The sequence below is a fragment of the Pseudorasbora parva genome, chromosome 15 (genome assembly GCF_024679245.1).
Source record: "Pseudorasbora parva isolate DD20220531a chromosome 15, ASM2467924v1, whole genome shotgun sequence".
Classification (NCBI taxonomy): domain Eukaryota; kingdom Metazoa; phylum Chordata; class Actinopteri; order Cypriniformes; family Gobionidae; genus Pseudorasbora; species Pseudorasbora parva.
The window spans coordinates 38,721,850-38,738,903 of NC_090186.1; the positions used below are offsets into that span (position 1 = coordinate 38,721,850).

At 36.8% G+C, this 17,054-nt stretch overlaps 1 protein-coding gene across 4 annotated transcripts in view; it reads right to left on the bottom strand.

Moving 5' to 3' along the window:
• efr3bb (EFR3 homolog Bb (S. cerevisiae)) overlaps window positions 1-17,054 on the bottom strand; it is a 73,692-nt gene that overhangs the window by 3,348 nt on the left and 53,290 nt on the right. For all 4 annotated transcript variants that reach the window (XM_067418019.1, XM_067418018.1, XM_067418017.1 and 1 more), the window contains 15 exons: window positions 13,021-13,155; window positions 11,255-11,333; window positions 10,684-10,819; window positions 8,532-8,690; window positions 8,322-8,433; window positions 7,972-8,023; window positions 7,694-7,866; window positions 6,983-7,058; window positions 6,029-6,190; window positions 5,680-5,811; window positions 5,495-5,562; window positions 4,544-4,671; window positions 3,243-3,334; window positions 322-370; window positions 90-196 (listed from right to left, as the gene is read on the bottom strand). In XM_067418019.1, the coding sequence (XP_067274120.1) occupies window positions 90-196; window positions 322-370; window positions 3,243-3,334; window positions 4,544-4,671; window positions 5,495-5,562; window positions 5,680-5,811; window positions 6,029-6,190; window positions 6,983-7,058; window positions 7,694-7,866; window positions 7,972-8,023; window positions 8,322-8,433; window positions 8,532-8,690; window positions 10,684-10,819; window positions 11,255-11,333; window positions 13,021-13,155 (1,660 nt within the window). The remainder of the gene's footprint in view (window positions 1-89; window positions 197-321; window positions 371-3,242; window positions 3,335-4,543; window positions 4,672-5,494; window positions 5,563-5,679; window positions 5,812-6,028; window positions 6,191-6,982; window positions 7,059-7,693; window positions 7,867-7,971; window positions 8,024-8,321; window positions 8,434-8,531; window positions 8,691-10,683; window positions 10,820-11,254; window positions 11,334-13,020; window positions 13,156-17,054) is intronic.

Consider the following 17,054-nt stretch of genomic DNA (forward strand, 5'->3'; position numbering starts at 1 on the left):
TTACAATATTGAGCTAATCAGTGTGAGAGAAGACAACAATGGAATACATTTTCATGAAATAAAGGTAGAAACGCTACGCGTTAACTCACTCTGGCACCACAGTGGGCAGCTATTTCCTCAAAGGGGGCCTTCTGGAACTTCTCAACCACCTGTCTCCTGCGTTCCTTCTCCTGTTCCTCCACGCCTACACTGTCCACTGGAGAATACACACACACACACAAAGTTAACAAAGAAATAATGATTACATTACATCATTGCAGGTTCTGGAAATGTCTGCAAAGACAATTTAGAGAAAGTTCAATTCTCATTAAAACAACCCACCGATGGCGTTTTTTAGTGTTTCAAAAGTGATTTCTTCAGCTGGTGTTCTCTGAGGGGAAAGAAAACATACATCAGAATTATACTGTTCCCAGATGCCAGCTATATCTTCTATTTGGGTTATTTATTTTTAAAATGAAAATGCATTAAAGTAATAATTATTTAATAAAAATATATTAATATATACATTGTCTGGCCCAAAAAGAGTTGCTGTTTGGATTTAAATAGGCAAATGCTTAGGTGTGTATGATTGGATAATTTTTGCAGTGATCATTATGTATTTAGCATGTTATATGTTTGGCAGCAGTTCTTCTAACCCTAGTTGATGGAGTGTGTAGCTTTTCATTTCTTAAACAACCATGTAGGAAGACACATCATGGCCATATTCCAGGATGACAATGTCAAGATGCATCAGGCTCAAGTTTTGTGAGAGAACACGAACAATCATTTTCACACATGAATTGCCAGATCTTAAATTCATTGAAAATCTTTGGGATGTGCTGGAGGAGACTTCACAAAGTGTCTTGACCAAAAATGTATGTTGTAATACTTCCATCAAGAGGTGTATCAGTGTTTAGTCAAGATCTGTTAGAAACATATCTAACAGATATGCATATAATCCCTGCAATAATGACATGATCCAATTATCAACTCTTAAGCATTTAAAATAATACATTGATTTGAAATAATTAATCACGATTAATTGCACACTTATCGTGAAATTAAGCACGCCATTTATCTCGCTATTAAATCACTGAAAACTTTCCAATAGTTTAATGGCTTAAAATGGTTTGATCACAAACAGAGAAGCAGAATTGGGTTAAAGGTCTCATGAACTGGATTTTAAAAAAAAAATTATACTGTTGTCTGAGGTCAACTAATGATGTTTGTGTGGTTTTTACATTCAAAAACATCACAACCAAAGTAAAAGGCTATTTTATACACTGGTTTTGAGGCTCTCTCCAAAACGCTGGGTTTTGATGGGCGTGCTGCACTTAAGACTTAGAAATAAACACCCACAGCTAGGATTGGATAAGATTTTAATATTTAATGAGCTTCAACTTCCCTGTCAGTTCACATGAGGGATGGGAGAGATTGAGGGAGAAGTGGCAACCGGAATGATTTTCTCGATCATAAAGGTCTTTATCAAACAAATATATTTTTTTGTTGATATTTTTTTATTTATTTGTCATCCACCTGCAATTGATTGGACTATTATTTTTATATTACACATAGCCTAGACGATCGTTCGATATAAGCGCGAACAGCGCACACACACACACACACACACACACACACACACACACACACACACACACACACACACGTGCGCGCGCCGATCACCTCAATGAGTCGGTGGGTGGGAATACTGGATGAGATGTGCTGTATAGGTGTATTTCGTAGAGCTATGACGTAACAATGAAGCACAAGATCGTTTGCTGAGCCTGGTGTCTATAAAAGCTTTTCTTTGACTAACAAGGAAGATTTCAGCTCTAAAACTTAGAGGATATTTTTACATTACCATGACCTTTTATATATCAAAAGCTCAAGGGAAAGTTGATTTCTCAATTAATCACCCCTTTAAAGAGTTAGAATGGATATTTCCTCCTATCGCCTGCCTTTACATGCACATGAACTTTAATGGCATCCCATTCTTCCATTCCATTGGGTCTAATTTGGAGTTGGCCCACCCTTTGCACTTACAGTACAACAGCATTTTTCTTTTCTAAGAAAAGTGTGTTCATGGGAATTTTTTGACCATTCTTCTAGAAGCACATTTATGAGGTCAGGCACTGATGCTGGATGAGTAGGCCTGACTTGACCTTCATCCCAAAGATGTTCTTTCAAGTTGAGGTCAGGACTCAGTCAAGTTCCCCCACATCAAACTCCCTTATCCTCATCCTTTATGTACCTTGCTTTGTGCACTGTTGTGCAGTCATATTGGAACAGGAAGTGGCCATCCCCAAACTGTTCCCACAACGTTGAGAGCATGAAATTGTCCAAAATGTATTGGTATGATAAAGCATTAAGAGTTAATTTCACTGAAAATAAGGGGCCAGGCACAAAACACTTAACTTAAAAACACACCATAACCCCCCCTCCACCAAAATTTACACCTGGCACAATGCAGTTAGGCAAGTACCGTTCTCCTGGCAACCGCCAAACCCAGACAAATCGGATTACCAAACAAAGAAGCGTGATTCTTCACTCCAGAGAACACATCTCAACTGCTCTAGAGTCCAGTGGTGGCGTCCTTTACACCACTGCATCTGACGTTTTGCATTGCACTTGGTAATGTAAGGCTTGGATGAGCTGCTCGGCTATGGAAACCCTTTCCATGAAGCTCTCTACACACTGTTCTTGATCTAATCTGAAGGCCACACACACATATTGACATATTGAAAGTTGCAGCACACTGTGCACCTCAGCATGTGCTGACCCCACTCTGATTTTACATGGCCTACCACCTTGTGGGTGAGTTGCTGTTGTTACCAATTACTTCAACTTTGTTATAATACCACTTACAGTTGAGCGTGCCATAATTATTAGTGAGGACATTTTACGAATGGACTTATCATGGCAACCTATCATGGTACTATGCTTGAATTGACTTGAGCTCCCATTCTTTCACAAGAAGCGTCTGCATGCCTAGGTGCAGACTAGATATTAAATTATATGTATTACAAATTCTTAATTAAATTTTTTTTAGGTGAGGATTAGTCTGCAATAATTATTGTTAAAAACAATAGACATCTTTTTTGTCTTCTTAAATTGAACTAGGTAAACATGTGTTGGCTTAATTTTCTACATCTGTACATGGAACATTTCTGAAAATGTCTTCACAATAAAAAAAAAGTCACCAGTAAAAAAATTTTTTTTAAACGAACCAAATGTATCTGTAAGGGTTGAATGCTTTAATTTACCTCTTCTTTTTCTGGACTGTTTCTGGACTCTACCTCCACCTGGAGAGATATTGTTTCTCCAACACTTTTTCTCTTTGCAAGCCGGTCCTCATCTAAGGAAAGAGGGAGGAATTAATCAACTGTTTAATCAATATCTGTCATTTGGCTAATAAGCAGAAAGAACTTTAGATGCTAATCAGTTAATCTGTTATGCAAATGCCTTGATTGCATTGGTTATAGCCTGAGTAGCTGCTTATCTACTAGGTGTAACGATAGCCTTGTCACGATTCAATGCATATCAGGATACTGAACTTAAAATAAGATTTTATTGTGATACTTCAAGACATGGTAAAAGGTAAACAAAAAATGTTCTGTTGATTAAAATGCTAAATTTGGAATTACATTAGGGATGGAAATAAATAGGCTTGGATTTGTTGCTAGTAAGCCAATGTACAGAACAATTGTGACACTATTGCATTGCCATACATTACGTATATTTAACATTATACGTAGTTTAATGTAGTACTGACAATAAAAAAAAAAAAAGTAGACTTGAATTTGAATGCATTTAGAGTGTGCCATGTGATGTGTTTCTGAGTAGGGGGGAAAATTCAGTGGGAAACAATGAAGAGCAGGTTATTCATTGGGATTGCACAATGATAATTGGTGCAAAATAAGACTAAAAGGAACATTTATAAAAGAGACACCTACTAAACTAAAAAAAATAGGGACATTTTTGATATTTCATGATGTATTATGTTAGCCTAGAAATCTAGACGCACCCTAGCGGCAGCAAATTTAATCTGCCCGCAAGTGTCGTCTAGGAACTCTCAATACCCTTCTGAGCTGTATTCCTCACAATCTGGACGGGCCAATCACATCGTGTATAGAGTCGGCGGGCGGGGCCATAATGACGATGGCCGAGTTGCGTTTGCGTGCTTCTAGTAAACACAGAAACTGGCGAACGGCGGCGGTCTTTCGAATCATCTTTGACTGCGATTCTGGAAGACTTGGAGTTAAGCTTTTCTCTGAGAAAAGAACAAAGAACGGCACTGAAGTCATTCTTAAAAAGGGAAGATGTGTTCGGAGTTTAGCCGACCGGATACGCCGAATGTTTACTCTGTCAGCGAGCTCTGCTTCACCTTCGTTGCTCTGGTTGGTGTAGCGCTATCCTATCGCGTGCAGAGGGAGTTTGAAAGACAACCGTTTAACCCGCCCCTCGGATTGAGCCCTGTCAATGGTTAGTTTCCAGACCAAACATCTTGATGTGGGTCTGGCTTGTCAGGCTAGTATTATGTGGTACAAAACGCTCATTTATACACCTGTAAACTGTGGGACGTAAGATGTAGCTAGCCGTTCAGTGTTGTAGCCACTCCCTCCAAGAACCTCAGTAATCTTGGCCTGTTGGAACAACGCCTCTCCTTCCAGCTTCTCCAGTGTCTTCGGAATCCTGGGAAATCAACGGAGGACAAAGAAATCATGACTTATAATATATAATATACATTTATAAGTATAAATAATTAAATACATGTATTTCTATTTATTTGACCAAGTTACAATAATATTGTAAAATATTTTTACATTTTAAAATTATTTCATATATATATATGGGAGGGTTTTAAACGTGTTATTAATTTTTTTTAAATTTCACATTTAAAGAAATATAGTATTTGGCCATGTCTAACATGTATTCAAATGTAAATTATTATTTTTACCGGCCACAAAATGACTCTAATTTGTCTCTATGCATTGGAATTCTCTATTTTAACCTTAATGGCCAAATACTATATTTCTTTAAATGTGAAATCTTAAAACGTTAATATACCCCCCCACCCCCCACATATATAGGAAGTTATTTTAAATTGTAAAATTATTTTCAAATATTACTGTATTTTGGTCAAATAAATACAAATATATGTTTGCCACACTAAGTGCGGCAAAACGCTATTTGTTGTTTGAATGTGTGTGTGTGTGTGTGAGAGAGTGTGTGAGTGAGAGTGTGTGAGAGACAGTGAGTGAAAGAGAGAGAGTGTCAGTGAGACACGAGGCGGGGTGAGAGCTAAGGAAATGCAGCTGAACAAATATGCGTGCGTCATTTTAATAGCGTAAAAAAATGAATGACGAAGCAGTATGTGGCGGCCGGTGTTGATTCTGTGGCGGCCCACCACAAATTAGTCTATGTGTTAAAACACTGCTGTCACCTTTGATTAATTAAACGCATCCTTTCCAAATAATATAGAACTTAACATAAAACATTAAACAGTTTGACTTACTTTGGGGTTTCAATGAAGACATCCTCAGGTAACAGGTAAGGAATTTCTTTTTGTCTCATTTCAATCACCTGCAAAAAGGTTGATAGATTTTATTAATATAAAATTGTTATGCAATACAGCTGAGGAAAAAACTTGTTTGTGACTACAGAGCTAGTGGTTGTGCTCAGCTTCTATATGGCACTGACCTCATGAACGTGCTGGCAGAATGCTGGAACGGTGGTGAGCTGACTGATGAGATTGAGGTAAGCAGAGGACAGGGCATGAACAGCACAGCGGTTATACACCGGTAACTCCTCCTCACTGCTCAGAGCCAAGTCCTGGACGTAAAGTAACACAGGATGACAAGAAACACTGAAACCAATGTCTAATGGATTAGGGTAACATATAATGCTGCCTTGTTGGATTGTTGAAATCAGACTAAAATACTTTAGACTGAAATACTTTAGACTGAAATACTTTAGACTGAGATTTGAGAATGTAAACTGAACACAAAACATACATCTAAATTGTCAGTGTTTAGGAGTAGAAACAGACCTGTAGAGCGAGCGCTACACGGATAAGGTCCACCACCACCTCTTCATTGGCCAGCTCCATGCTGATGAGGGCCAGGAGTGAGTAAAGCTTCTCAAAGTGAGGCTGCACACTGCTCTCTTCCTTACTGCACAGGTAGATGTGTCTGTACAGATGCTGTGCATGCTAAACACAGAGATATCAAAACACAGTCATACAACATCAGCCCTTCGTAACATACATGCATTCTCTAATGCAGACCCAACTGAAGCACTGACTTAAAGGGTTAGTTTACCCAAAACTGAAAATTAGCCCATGGTTTACTCACCCGCAAGCCATCCTAGGTGTATATGACATTCTTCTTTCAGATGAACACGATCAGAGTTATATAAAAAATGTCTTGGCTCTCCCAAGCTTTAAAATGGCAGTGACTGTTGCATCGTTTTTTGAAGTCCATAAAACTATCCATCACGGATACTGCTCCACGCGACTCCGGGGGGTTAATAAAGGTCTTTTGAAGAGGATCGATGCGTTTGTGTAAGAAAAATATCCCTATTTAAAACTTTATAAAGTAAATCATCTAGCTTCCAGCGTATCGCCTTCCGCATTCAACTAAAGGTAAAAGTGTAGTGCCTCTCACAATTCAAAATGCTTATGCTACGTCTGACACCACTGCACACCAGTTATGCTCGTCAGACGTAGCATTTTGAAGTGTTGGAGGCACTACACTTTTTCCGTAATTTGAATACGGAAGGCAATCCGTGATGGATAGATGCACTTTTATGGACTTCAAAAACTAGCAACATTCACTGCAATTATAAAACTTGGAAGAGCCAAGAAATTTTTAATATAACTCTGATCGTGTTCATCTGAAAGAAGAATGTCATATACACCTAGGATGGCTTGAGGGTGAGTATTTAACCCTCTGGGGTGAGGAATTAACCCTTTAAGATCAGAATAATGATAATGATGCTGTACCTTCTTCATGAAGAGGTTGTCTTGACGTGAGCACTTGTCCACTTTGAGTTTAAGCACAGAGATATCAGAGATGATACTGCATCGAGACAAAGTGACACATGAAACCATACAAAAACTAGTAAAGACATAGTAAAAAGTACAAATTGAGATTCTGAATGTCAAATCACCTTAATGAAAAACCAGTTAATGCATTTAACTGTAATGTGACTTTTAAATTTTTATTGAAACTAAATATTCAGTGGAAAGGAGTTTGATTTTATCCAAAAGGTTGTCAATGGACAGAGAAAAGTGCAAGTTATTATTGTTTCATTTACCCTTTGTTTCATACATTTTATTTTATGAATTACAATTATATCCACTACAGTCCCCTGAATCTTCACAATATACTACCATTCAAAAGATTGGGGTCAGTAAGATTTTTTTTTTTATTCAGCAAGGATTTAAAGACATTTATAATGTAACAATGATTGATTTTTTAAAGAATACTGATTAAAATAAATATTGTAATATATATATACAGTATTGTATATACTGTAATAATGACCAGGAATAAATAAAAAATTTTAATGTATTAAAATAGAAAACTGTAATGATAATAATAATTCACATCATTACTGGTTTTACTGTATTTTTGATCAAATAAATGTAGCCTTGGTGAGCATAAGAGACTTTGTTTAAAAGCATAGACCTAAATCCAACAAAGACACTAACCTGATGGTGGAGAACTTGGGGAGGTTGTCATGGCGATCGATGAGGCTGACCAGAATTTCCAGCACCAGCAGCCGAATTTCTGCATCCTCTAGCAGAGCAAATGACAGCAATGGGTCCAGAAAGGAGTTGGGCAGAGCTGTTAACATGTTAGTTGTCTTAAAACCACATGTGACCTGGAGAGTGAAAAAAAAGAAAATAAATAAACTTTATCTTTACAGCGTGCAATCTTTGCTTTGGTGTTATACTCTTTCATGAGGCATCAAAAAGGTAGACTTTACCTGTCTCAAGGACTTCAACAGCATGACTTGGATCATTCGGTTGCCTTCAGGCCTGCAGTACAGACACAATAAATTATGGTCACCTCAAAAAATGTGGAAAGTAAAGACATTTACGTTTTAAAAGATTCTGTTCGAGTTGGTTCTTTATGGATCTGAAAGACTTTTACCAAAATAAAATAAAAACTATTACCACAAATTTACCGCAATAGCATGAAAAAAATAAAAGATTTATATGCTATATACATGTATACATATAAATTGTATTCATATAAATGATTTTATCTAACACAATAATGTAGAAAAAAGTACTTTTTTTTTAGTAAAAAGTATGTAGTGGCTGCAGTGCTCACCCTGAGCCTGTAGAGGGTAGTGTGAGATGCATGCCTGGAATGGGGATCTTTCCCATGATGAAGAGCATCACTTCTGAGCGCTGATACGTGGGTAACGTGTTTGCAAATGAGCCTGATTTCAAAAAAGACACAGATCATAGTAATGAGGAATAAACAAAATAAAGACGACAGTAAAATCGTATTACAGTCGTATTATGCCCACAAACATACCGATAGTCCTGATGACGGCTTCCTGTAGCTGCCTCTCTTCGTGCTCCTTGATGATCTTGGTGCCGATGTTTGTGCAGTCGTAGGATCCTGTGAGTTCATAGTCCACACTGAGCCTCAGATGCCGGAGCAGCGTGTTGAACACCTCCAGCACTGTGGGGCCTAAAATAAGCAACGAAAAATGTGCATATGGTGCTAATATTATAATGATTAGTTAATTATAATATGACACACATTAATATTATATGCAGCCACTTTTTTTCTACTTCAGCTGAGCAGACTAAATCAGTACAGCTGAACTATTGGTGTCAAAACTAATTGTTTTTAACCCATTCTTTTAATAATCAAAACAATATGCAAAGTGATTATAAGTTTCAGTAAAAACATAGTTTTCAAACAGCAAAATATTTAACTGTGCTATCAATTTTTTTTTCATTTTGCAATTCTGTTTGGTGATGGTAGTGATGCAAAAGTATACTATTTATTACATACTAATAAAACAAAATTATATTATATAGGCCATACATATATTATAGAAAAAGTATATTTGTACCTGCATCAGTAAATTATTTGCAGAAATGTTAAGCAAATGAGTAAGTTTGCTTGTTACTTGTTTATTTACTAATTTACTTAACTGTATTATCACAGGAAATTATATGCACAAAATATGAATCCTTGTCCATCATTTTACGAGCAACTGAACAGAAAAACGCCACGTCGCAATATTGAAAATATTTCAATTTTAAACCGGAGGCAAACCAGTGGATATCATATCCGATTGTGCAAATTTAGCATGAGAGTTATGATGGTAAAGAAGTCTCAACGCCATTTAATTATTCACTACAGAAACTGAAAATAAAAACTGACCGAGCTTTTGCCATCTGACACTGCATTAACCTGATGCGCATATTCTCTAAGAGACGATGAGAGATGGAGAAATCCTTTGTGTTAAACAAGGTGTTTTTGAAACGCGGAGTAAGCTAACCCAACAAATCTTTTACAATCCTCGGGTTATTCAGTGATGCGCTATGAATTTATTGCAAAGCAAATTAATTGTAATATTAAATGTAATAATAAAAGTAGCCTAATAATAATAATAGTAATAATAATAATGTAATATGCCTTGTGTGCCTACACCACTGTGAAGGGCTAAACGCATCCACATGTATGACATCAGAGCAATTAACTGCTTTATCCAAATCCACATGAATGTCCAGTTCAATGTTCAGTAGCTTACTGCAATGTCCGGGAGTCTCTCCTGTCTCATGGTGTCAGTTAGCACAAGCAAGAAAAATGTATTGCACACGATCACGATGTTCATTGGCACATTCAAGAATATAACTATAAGTTACATGCCACTACTGACATGTGCTACAATATTAATGGGGGGCAATATAAACCAATATTATATATATAAACAATTATATTGGTTGGTGCTGAGAAGCACCCCAAAAATAAAATATTACATTTACATTTTTTTACTTAACCTTAAAAGTGTAATTTCTGTGCCACTACAATTAATACAATATAATATAATTAAAATAATATCTACTGTACATAAATTATACATAAATGCTAACCGTTTTATATGTATGTATATAAGTGTGTGTGTGCGTGTGTGTGTGCATGCGTGCGTGCGTGCGCGTGTGTGTTTGTGTGTGTGTGTGTGTAAGCAAATTAATCAAATGTTCATTTAAATCTCCAAAATGTCCAAAGGACATGATTCACAAAAATAAATCGGATGCAATGAATCAGTACTAGAGCTGCAGGTGGTGCCGCCCCCGTAGGTCAGCAGCGCTGCTGCCAGAAGAAGTGTGAGAAGGCCTTCGCATGGGACATTAGGTGTGAGCACTGACTTGACGACAGAGAAGAGAGTCGGGCTATAAAATGTATTTTATTGGCTGAAATCTAGATTGGGTCAGAGGCAATGTCACACTTCTGTTCTCCCAGGAGAGCAGCTTAACGTCTGGGGAAGAGTGACCCAGAAACTGAGCATAGGCATGAAATATGTGATACATGTTATAGCTTGTGCATAAAGATTTATAAGACACCACTCTGTTACTGTGCAATGAGCTTTATACTGGCTACACTACTTAATGTTTAGTATAATTATGATCGTGATTCAAATTAACTGGTATTGTAAATCCAAACCCACCAACAGAGCCACTGGCGGCAATAGCAGCCGCCTCCAGAAGGACCTCCACTATCCCAGCACGCACTGTGGCTGAGCTCTTACTGTTGGCATCTAAATGGCCCAAGAGCTGCTGGATGACAAGATGAGAATGCTGAGACTAAAGGGATGGAAACAAAGAAGAGAGATTTAAATGACCAGGTTAAAATCTATATTAAAAATGTATAAATGTAATGTATAAAAGTAAATAAAATAATAATCTTTGCATCACTAATAATCATTACTACCATAATCATAATAATCATAACAAAATTGCAAAAATAATAACAGAAATATAAAGTAAAACTACTGAGTGTGTGATGACAATTTTTGGTACTTACTGGTGCTGAAAAGTTTTTAATATCTTAAGTGAATTGTTCAGCCCCCAAGATTAAAATATATAATTTTTTACTTAACCTTAAAAGTGTAATTTCTGTGCCACTACAAATAATAATATTATAAAATACACATAAATGTTCACATTTTTCTTACATTTATTCTTTTTTATTATTAAAGTTTAGATTCTTGTCTCGTTTAAAAACAGGACTGAACTCACCTGAATGGAGTACATGATGATCTTAAAGCAGCGCACTGCAAATGTTTTGCCTTCCCACAGACAGTGATTATCAAGATGCCTGCGGTGAGAGAACCGAGAGAGCTTGAGCTAGAGAAATGAAGCCAAAAGCGACTGAAAAATGAGATTCGCTCCACCCGCAGTGAGATTAATTATGAACTCATAAATACTCCAGAGCTGAGATGAGTTTTAAATATTCTTGAGTTACTTTTAATCAATATGCCAACATTAAGAGACTAGGAGTATAAAGAAAAATTGACTAAATCTTGGCAGAAACAAATTATAATGGCAGAAAATGACAGTTCTGCAGAAGCACTCTATAGTGGTGCAGGTTTCACGTTGTAGGCCAAAACGCTGAAACAAGTTTGCATTTTAGCACTTCCGGTTCCATCGTCCTTAAGCCAATGTTTTTTTGAATGGGTTTTTGGTTAAATGGCTGAAATAAGTTCTGGGGTGAACGCAAGCTCAAGACACTTTCATGTTTTATTCTAATACATAAAATACATCAGTATTACCCCACATTTTTTGAAGTTGAAGTAATGTGTAAAAAGGGTGTTTGCTAACAAGTGGCTAAATGTGACTACAGAGGCTGTCTGGGAGATTTGAAGGAAAATTCAGTCTGCTTTTACAGCCTCTTTATGCTTATAATTGTCCTCTTATAAACGATTTTACCTCAAATACTCTGGGAAAATGTTTTGAGATAAAAATTTGAAAGAGCTGTCAGAAGCTTAGTGATGGTGATGTTGAATTCGTGGGACCGTGGAGTAGTTCATTTATAAACTACCTTTAGCTTTTTACTTCCGTTGACTGTATTTGGGCTTCAAAATTCATAAAAGTTGCATTCATCTTTGATAATTATCTTGATGGACAAAACGTGCAAGTATCATAAACTGTTGTTGATCACAGTGCTTGTTTTTTGTGAAGACCAAAAAAAGGCCATGGGAAAATCCTATTTGGTTTTTATCGAGGGAAACCAGTGCGATGGCCAACAAAGTGACGTCAAACCTGCACCACTCTATTAAAAAGCCACGTAATAAAATAATAAAAAGTTAATTTCAAGTTTATCTATCGAGCTTTTGACATTTTTCTTGCATTTCCAAGTGTACATCTCATAATTCTATTTTTTTTTTAAATACCAGAATTGCACAATATAAACTCGATACTGTCTTTTCCCCCTCAGAATTACAGGTTTATATTCCCTAATTCTGACTTGTTCCCCTCAGAATTGCAATATTGACAATTACAAGAAAAGAGTCATAATTATTAGTTATTTCTGAGTTATTTCTGATACATAATTATTATAATTAAAGAGGTTTAATTATTTCATGCTTTAAGTGTAAAGTTATTATGGCACTTTGAACTGCATATGTGAATATTATGTAGATCAATTGAAATTAATCATCACGGGTCACAGTCTAGACTCTAGTCTGAGGCTTGTGACCATAAATCCCTGTGTTTAGCTTCACAGAGCGTCTTCAACGACAGTATTCTATAAATGTGAAGGCCATCTTTTTTGCATTCCATGTCTGACATCCAAAGACACAACAAGGCATTTTTTCTCTTATTCTGTGTATTTTGCCCACTTTTCTCCACTTCTTACCACTGTTTTTTCTGCCACCACAATGCTGTAAATTACATAACTGACGTCTGCTAACAAATGGTCTCATACCAGCATACATTTAAAAAATTGATATTCACATCATTTTGTAACCTAATCTGACAGGCGTGATATGTGGCGGATCTCTTACATAAGCACAGGGGTGACTGCGTTCTTGATGTTGCCATAGGCAGCACGGCCCAGCAGCTCCCGAAAGCAGCGCTCCGTCAGCTCGGCTGGGCTTTCTTTCTCCTTCTCACTGGCCTGCAGCGGGGAGGGAGAGCGACTGCACAGGAGACAGAAAGAGAGGGAGGCTTTTAGTTTTCAGCTCTTCTCAAATGAGAATTAAAAAAGAGCTTGGGTTCTTGTTAGTCAAATATTCTTGCCTTAAAAATCTCATAATTTAGACATTTTAACTGGTAAAATTAATTTGTCTGTATTTGATACTGTAATTTTAAGACTTGCGTAAAATGACCTTATTATTACTGGCTTATCTCCAAACCTATTTAAGATACATGTTTTTTTAATCATACATGATTTGCTTCTGAAGTAAATTCCTGAAGTTAAATATTAACTATGTTCAGCTGAGTTATATATAACATGAGTCATAACAAGAAGATAGTTATATACTCTACATTAATTATATCAAGTCGTTGTACATATTTTTCTTCCCAAGAAAATGTATTTTAAGTACATTCTGATTTTTATTTTAGAGAAATTAGAAATTAAGAAAATACTTTTTGTGTAATTAAGGACTCCGAAAGTCTGACAATACGTCATATAAAGAAATACTTCCTATGTGTGTCAGAAAAGGAGCAGAGGGTCTCACAGGGTTCGTCTCATCATTAATTAATCACACTGTTCCTCTGCCCTCACACACCCTGCTGTCATTCAGCCTGCTGCTCGGCTCACGGTACCTCGGTTATATAACCGCATGAAGACTGTCTAAATCTGCAGAAACTCTTCTCACTTCAGCTAAAAGCCTCTTGCCACACATCCAGAAGGATGCTGGACTGTTTAGTTTACAAGAAACAAACAGTTTTTTAGTCCACTGCTGTGCCTGCAGTAACCAAGACTTGCTGGTCTGCCCATCTGAAATGTGCACATCTGACAGGACGAGTTAATTATCAGCTGCCCTTTACATCAAACGGCAGTTAGCACATACCAAACAGCAGAAAGGGGCAATTAAAGTCTCCTCCTGCGGTGTAATTATGGCTGCGTAGGGGGCAAATCAACAGTGACTGGTCTTTGTGGATTATAATAGCATTGATTTAGTTTGACGTCTCGCAACGTGTCACTCACATTTTGTGTGGTGTAGCTGTAGGTCAGTTATGGTTTCAAATACTACAACCTTACGTATCAACAGAAAACTGATGTGTGAAAATCAACGGTATTCCTAACCCTAATTCAAGTTATAATAAATGCTGCTCTTTTAAATATCCTATTCATCAAATAAACTTTAAATTCTGCTTCATATTAGGCAGCACAACTTTTTTCAACATTGATAATAATAAATAAGTCTTGAGCACTAAATCAGAATATTAGAATGATTTCTGAAGGATCATGTGATGCGCTCTTACACTCTTAATTTTATGTTAATAGTAAGGGTGTCCTAACTTTTTCACCCATGGATTTTCCATTTGAGCTTTTTTTTTTTGCTAAATAAATAATGATATGGTGTGATATGTCATGTGTTGTTGTTCATCTGAGGGTTTATTTTCCAAATTAAAACCTGACAAGGAACAGATGTTTTTATTTTATTTTGTATTATTGTCCCGATACAGAAAACCATGGAATTTAATAGGGTGTAGGAGTTTAATATTTGACTGACTATTGAAATGTCTTTTTAAAACTGTTGACTAGTAACATTAAAAGAAAAGCCATTAAAATATGATTAGTAGTCAAAGAAAACAATAGATGATCACATGATCACTAGAGTTATCCTAACATAATTGCGGCCTCAGGCCTAGCTTGTCCTTAGCTTCTTTTCCATTTTTGTTTGTTTCTTTCCAACCAACCACTTGGCTCAGAGTTGAGTCAGCAGTCCCATAGGATTATATGTCAAATTTAACAGGTGGTCTTTTTAGATGCCTTGTAGGAATCTGATTGTAGCTGCAAATATAGCAAAATGCTGCTTCTCACCCCCACAGAATGGCAGTTTGCATGAAATGGTCCTAGAAATGGATCGGGCTTAGTGGCTGAACCTATCCGGATAATAGGTGATTACTGGATGAGACATTTAAAATATCATTTTTATACAGATTTGTTATAAAACCCAGTGTCATTTGCAACGCCGTAGTACAATGAGCACACTCTGGCCCTTTTGTGGAAAGAGAACATGATTGCATACAGAAAGGGCATAAAAAGTGCTAGATCTGCTTATTTCTCAACTCTTTTAGAAGAAAACAAACACAACCCTATTTATTCGATACAGTGGCTAAATAAAAATAAATAAAAAGCTTCAACTTCTGATGTTTGTAAACAGCACAGCAATGACTTTATGAACTGCTTTACTAGTAAGATTGATAATATTAGGAATATAACCATGCAGCCGTCTACTACAGTATCACTTCTGACAGAGCACTGTAGTGTCACTGAGGAAAAATTACACTCATTCCCTGCTATAGGAGGAGAAGAATTGACTAAACTTGTTAAATCATCAAAATCAACAACATGTATGCTTGACACTATACCGACTAGGCTATTAAAAAAGATGCTTCCAGAGGTCATAGATCCTCTGCTTAGTATTATTAAAGGGCTAGTTCTCACGATCATCTGATCGTGGTTGTATCTCTCTATTAGTATTACTCGATCTTAGCGCTGCATTCGATACTATCGATCACAACCTTCTTTTGAAAAGACTGAAAGTGATGTTGGCATTAGTGGAATTGCATTGGCATGGTTTAAATTGTATATATCTGACCGTTATCAGTTTGTAGCAGTAAATGAAGAGATGTCACATCGATCACAAGTTCAGTACGGAGTACCGCAAGGCTCAGTGTTAGGACCGTTGCTTTTCACCCTGTATATGCTACCACTGGGGGATATCATTAGGAAGCATGCCGTTAGTTTTCATTGTTATGCTGACGATACCCAGCTCTATATTTATTCATACGAAACTTGCCAATTCACAAGATTAACGGAATGCATAGCTGATATAAAAAATTGGTTGAATATTGGATGAATAGTAATTTCCTGCGTTTTAATCAGATAAAACTGTTATTCCGATAAAACTGAATTTTAAATTATTGGACAGAAAAGCCCTACAAGTAGTAACCTAGAATACTATCTAACACTTGATGACTGCTTTGTAAAGCCCTCGTCATCAGTGAGGAACCTGGGTGTGCTCTTTGATACCAATCTTTCATTTAAAAGCCACGTTTCTAGCATCTGTAAAACTGCATTCTACCACCTTAAAAATATATCTAAATGACAGCACATACTTTCAATGTTAAATGCAGAACAGTTTGTACAAGCGTTCATGAGTTCAAGGCTAGATTATTGTAATGCTCTACTCGTTACATCATAAAAAGAGTGGCATCTACACTAATGTTAGTCTCTCTGTTTATCCCAAGGTTTACTGCAGTCGGCCGGATCCAGGCCATGTCCGGAGATCAGATGGTAGACCTGCGCATGGACATGACCAATGCATCCTGGAGTGTCTCCTAAATTTGCCTCACCGGCACATCATCCTCAATAAACCCATCTCCAGCGTGACGACTCCTATTTTTCAAATATTCATATTCTTGTGTAATCGACGCGCCATCCTCAATAACTCTTGCGCGATACCCAGAAATGTTTAATCTTTCCGATCTAATATGAATTCTGACCTGTAAGGTTGCCAGAATAATAATCATACACGGTGTGTTAATAGGCCAGAGGAGAACTGGCACCCCGACTGAGTCTGGTTTCTCCCAAGGTTTATTTTTCTCCATCATGCCCTGGTGGAGCCCCTCCTAATGTCATTTTTTTCCTTTTTCAGTTGTTTGTTTTGCTTTCTTTTTCTTTTCCTTATCCTTTTTCTATTTTATTCATTGTCTCGATTCTTGCGAGCCAGCCGTAAAAGATTATATTAGCGGATTTCTAATTGTATGATATTTAATTAGTAAATGTAAATAATGCGGCACAATGGAGTATTAATTTTTGAGAGCAGCCAAGTGTCTCTTGAAGACAAATGTATGTCCC